Genomic DNA, 5,314 nt, shown 5'->3' on the forward strand with positions numbered 1-5,314 from the left:
CCTCTAGGATGCTGTGTTCAATTTTGTTTTTTACAATTAGTAATGAGAAAGAAGCACTGCTGTTACATATATCTTCAAAATTCACACAGACACCCCCTCCCCCCATCTAAAGGGCCTGGTTCAGAACTTATAGCTCATGGCCCAGACTCAATACTGTTCATATTTTTTGATTAGGTAAATGGATCAATGAATGAAATCATTAACATGATCTTTAAGGAAAGATATATGTTATAAGAAGGAGAAAAAAAGAACGAAAAAACAAAGAGTTTTAGAAAAAACCCAACACAGGATGACAACAAGGCAGAGAAGAGCTAGTTAAGGCCCGAGAGTAAGACGAGTCTTGGAGGGCTGAATGCCTGGCCTCTCGTCCAGGGCTGAGCACCTCGGTGAACATCTAAACCTAAGATCCTAGGAGCAGAGAGGCCTCCTCAGTTCTGTTCATCCTGGCTGCTTGCACTCAGGGTGATCATGGCACATACCCATGGGCTACCAGGGAAAATCACTTGTAAGATTGTGACCATGTCCAGATGATATTCTGGTTTTATTTTGAAACCTCTTCCCCTCTGAATTTAGGCCTTAATGATTATGGAACTACTTGCTCTATTATTACAATCGCTCAATTCACACTTAGTAATGAGTTATTAAATAAAGTAAGTTGAAGTATCTTTTTTCCTTAATATATAATTATTCAAAGAATACTTGATTTTGAACAGAAACACTGGTGAGAGTAAGTCCCAAGAGGAAAATACCCTGTTCAAGCACAAAAGGATTTCTTGCTAAAGTGAGCTTAAGATTCTCAAGGCTGCATATTGCAGTTTGTATGAGCAAAGGTAAGCTCTGTCCAGGTAAACCTCGCTCTCCCCACATCCTGCCCCACCTGCCCTCACCTGAGGACACAGCAGCTGCAGGATTTCAGGAGGCTCCTCAGGTCCTCAGGGCCTCAGGTAGCTCTGCACCAGTGAGAGTGCTGCCGGCCTGGAGCTCCCAGCAGCTGTCCTGTAATCTCTTGAGGCCCAGCCTGTCTCTGATAGCAGGCTACAGCAGAGTATCAGGTGCCTCGTGCTTGTTGGCCAGCACCAAGAGAGGGACGCTGGCCATGTTGGGTTTGGGCAGGACTTCTGTGAGCTCAGACACTGCCTTGGGCAAGTGAGTTCTGTCTGTCCTATCCAGCACGTACACAAGAATTTCTGCACCTTCCAGGTAGTCCTTCCAGCTGGCCCTGAGCTGGGTCTGTTCCCCGACATCCCAGAGAGTCAGAGACACATGCCCCAGGGCTTCGAGAGGTTCCACATTGAAACCAATAGCGGGCAGGGTCTTCACCAGCTGGTGGCCCTTCCATCTGTACAGGAGCATTGTCTTGCCGGCTGAGTTGAGGCCCATCACCACCACCTGGGCTTCTGCCTTGTGAACTCGGGAATTCACAGAATCCATGGCAGCCTCTGCTAAGCCCTAGGGGTGAAGGCCATTCTCTTCTGAAGGAACACAAATCCATGCAGGCACATGGACGAAGAGCTTCTACTCCAAAAATGGGAAGTGTCTTTACAGTGTCAGGTTTCAAACATGGGTCTGCCTTCTGAAAGGGCCAGGAAGTAAGGCTGTGTGAGTCACCATCAGCTGACCTATGGGGAGTGGGGGGGCTGCTTCAGAGAAGGGATAGAGTCCCCTGGAAAACCCAGGATGTGGGCTCATGTTCCTTGGCAGTTAAAGCAAAGGGGCGAAGCGAAGTTCCAGTTAGACATACCTAGATCAGCAGAAATGATTGAAAGATGTCTTCAGTTCTTGCTGGTCTGTGGCGTCTAGCCTGTTTTCCTCCCGTAAGCTGAAACCCCGAAATGGAAGCTGTCTTGGGCTCAGTGCACCAAGTGAAGAGGACACTCTGACTCATAATAACTTCTGCTTTTGGAACTCCCCACAGAATTAGCACTGTGTCCTGTAAACAATGGCTATTTATAAATATTGTTGACTGGTGACAAATTTACTAGTCAGAGCAAGTGACTAGTTGGGAGCAACCTGGCTGGCACAGGAGAAACACCTCGCCCCCCAGCATATAGTTCAGCTGCTCCTGGAGGAAAATAAAACTGCCTCTCTTTGTTCCTCATGCCAGGGGTAGAAGAGCGAAAACCAAAGTTACCTCAGTGTTATTAGACTGTGGCCAAAATCACCTCCTCTGTGGCTCTCCTCTCCCACGCAGCTTTCTGCTAGTCATTAATGTCCTGAGAACGAGATGGGAAGGAAGTGTAGAGACTGTTGCCATTTCTCCTTTTTTCTGCTTCCTTTTCCCAGGTGGTTGGGGATAGGGCAGGACCCACAGCCCCTCTCACAGTGCTGGGGCTCCCCCAGCTGTCCTGCTGCTGAGGGTGCACCACAAAGATGTTCCCAGCCCTTCAGCTCTGGGTGAGCAAGGCCCAACACCAACTCCTGTTTCTTAGCAGCTCAGACTCTGTGTGCAAAGGAGGAGCCACACTCAGAGCTGTTCCCAGGTTCAGCTGGAAATAAAGGAACCTTTCCCAATGCTACAGTCCTGTATAATCTGGAGAACATGAGAGCCAGGTAAATAGGAATTGCACTGAATATGACCCAAGTTCTACTCTGGCCTGAGTTACCTCTGTACACCCCAGCTGCATCTTTTAGCTCAAGAAGGAGGGGAGCTTTTCATTGGACATTCTCATGTGGGGAGCTTTAGAAGGCCCCCTGTCCAGGGAGGCAGTGAAGAGCAGACATAACAGTTCGGGCTTTGATCTGGGACCACCTGGGGGCACACTTGGCCTTCACTACTTATCTGCCATGTCACCTTAAGCATGTTCCTGAATTTCTCTCTGCCTTAGTTTTCTTTGCCTGTAAAATGGGAATGATGATTATAAAAACTGTACCTAACTTACAGGGCTGTTGGGCGGATTGAATAAATAAAGGCACAGCAAGTACTTAGACCATAATGGGGCACCCAGTCCCAGGTTAGTGCCCTGGAATAAAGAAGGGGAGTCATCCAAAGCAAAGGAGTGATGGGCAAGGGACCCAGCACCTTTGAAGCCTGTGACCACAGCTTCTAGAACTGTAATAAAGAAGAGGGGCTCTGCTGGACTCATTGATGAAGGAGAGGAAAGGGTCTTGGACCCCATCTTTACTGCCCACAAAAACTTAGGACTTGCCAAGGAGGCCATGGAGGAGAGCCCCCTGGTTCAGAGTGTGGGCTTAGAAGTATCCTTTGGTGATTCTTATACAGGTAGCAAGGCCTGGAGGATCCAGGCACTTTCACTGCACTCACAAAGAAAGGATTTATAAGTCAGAATGATGCTTCTTACATTTCTAACAAGAAATGGCAGCAGGGGAAGGAGGAGGCATGGTGGGTACACAGGGTCCCAAGTGAATCAAGCATGAGAACCGTGCAGACAGGCTGTTTGGCAACAGTGGAAAGTTGGTGGGTTTTAAGGGATTACTGGTGATTACTATCTTCTGTTTCTCTTTTTTTAGTACATACAGTAAAATGTACACATCTCAGTATATAGCTCCATGAATTTTGACATCTGTGTACGCTCATGTACCCATCACCCAGATCAAGATATCAAACATTCTCACAATTTTTTCCTGAAGAGGGCCACCAAGTAGAACTCCATGGTTCAGAGAAACCATGCTTTCTTTTCTCCTTTCTACAGATAGGTCCAAAGGAAGAGAGTGCTGGAATCAGAGCTTTTTTCCCCTGAAAATTGCTGGAGAAATACTAGCAATCCCTGCTGTCCAGCCCTCCTTCTCCTGGGCTTCCCAAGGGCTCAGCTTTCTGTTTGTCTTCTCACAGCCACATCTTTCTCTAATTTCTCACAGTCTCAACTTGAAATACTTTTGTAAATAACTGATTTCCTAGGACTGCCTTTTTATTCACTTGTTTATTTATATTTTCAAGCTATCCATGCAAAATTCAAAAGGAAGTTCTCTCACTCTGCCTCCAGCCATGCAGGTCCTTTTCTTGGAAAATCACTGGCTTTTAGATATGCCCTCCTCCACCCCCCCACTGAGAAACATGAGGGAGCATGTGCGCATTGTCTTAAGGGGTACTGTAGTGAGAGTCAGCATGTAGAAGGTTGACATTCTCTGAGACATTTAACTCCATCTATAATTTATTAGGCAGTCCCCTGGAGCTGTAAGCAATATATGTGAATTTTGGAGTGATGAACACTGTTTACAGGTATGCCCATGGTCAGGCCTACCCCAGGCCTGAGAAAGTGGGCAGAGAGCAAAAGGCCAACTCATAAACTGAGCGCAGTGGTCCTCAGTGGCAGCACCTTGACAGTTTGATTAGCGCCCACTCCTGGCAGTCAGTGGGCAGTGCTCAGAGATGCTAGAGATCCTACAATGCCCAGGATAATTGTGCACAAGAAAGAACGTTTCTTGAATTTTAATTCAACTTTTGAATCCCCCAGACATTTTAAATCTTTAAAAGCCCACTGTTTAAAAATTATCTAATTTTAGGACCAAATTTTGTGTTATGTGTAAACATGACTATTTTTGCATAGTTTCACATTTACATTTTCCAGAAATGAGGCTACTGATGAGGAAAGCTTGCATGTTATGTTGCTTTGTTTGGAACTTTAGCATGAGCGGTTCACCATTTTGAAAACTCACAATACTGATGGTTGCACTGCTGGAGTCCAGCTCCCACGGGGTGGAGGGGGGGGGGCGGTGTTGCCCGAAAGGATGAGACGGAGTCGGCGCACGGAGAGACAGGAAACAGAGTCAGATGGAGGTGGTCTCTCGACAAAGTGCCTATGACAGCTTTATTTATACCATTTTGCACAAGGATATGATTATTTTTTATTTGTCCTTTTGATTAACAAGCATAGGCAAGCTTTTTTCTTTTTGTTTCCTTCTAATCTATACATGGTTAGCCAAGTGTTAGGTGATTTTTTTTCTGTTCCTTAACCTAATCATTTCTTAGCAACACATACTCTATTCTGTTTCTTGTTTCTATGCAAAACTAATGCATATGACCACAGAAACGTGCAGCATGTAGCAGTGACTATGGAGTCTATCGGCTCAGGATGAAATACAGGTCACCTACTGCTACAGTTAGCTAGGCAGGTATCATCTATATTTTTAATGCAATGGGTACATTTTATCCCCTCATAATATTTATTTCATCCTAAGTAGATGCAAGATAAAGATGGAAAGCATGATTTAGTGCTGTAAGAAGGCAAGTGTAGATGATAAGGTCTGTATCTATAGACTAGGTATTAATCCAAGTTAGACAAGGACAACAAAACATCTACAGGTACAGAAGATTTCTCTCAAAACTGGGGGGGTGAGGTTCTAAGCCTCACCTTTG

General features: G+C 45.7%; 1 protein-coding gene across 1 annotated transcript; it reads right to left on the reverse strand.

Moving 5' to 3' along the window:
- Window positions 1-663: 663 nt before the first annotated feature.
- Window positions 664-2,236, reverse strand: ARL11 (ADP ribosylation factor like GTPase 11). Its single transcript, XM_036932556.2, has 2 exons — window positions 2,132-2,236; window positions 664-1,930 (listed from the first exon to the last, which is right to left on the reverse strand). The coding sequence occupies exon 2, from the start codon at window positions 1,429-1,431 to the stop codon at window positions 1,036-1,038; it is 396 nt and encodes a 131-aa protein (XP_036788451.2). The 5' UTR covers window positions 1,432-1,930; window positions 2,132-2,236; the 3' UTR covers window positions 664-1,035.
- Window positions 2,237-5,314: the final 3,078 nt, after the last annotated feature.

The sequence above is a fragment of the Manis pentadactyla genome, chromosome 17 (genome assembly GCF_030020395.1).
Source record: "Manis pentadactyla isolate mManPen7 chromosome 17, mManPen7.hap1, whole genome shotgun sequence".
Taxonomy (NCBI): Eukaryota; Metazoa; Chordata; class Mammalia; order Pholidota; family Manidae; genus Manis; species Manis pentadactyla.

Excerpts from the sequence above, each read along its gene's own strand:
- ARL11 (XM_036932556.2), bottom strand. The coding sequence starts at position 1,431 with ATGGATTCTGTGAATTCCCGAGTTCACAAGGCAGAAGCCCAGGTGGTG.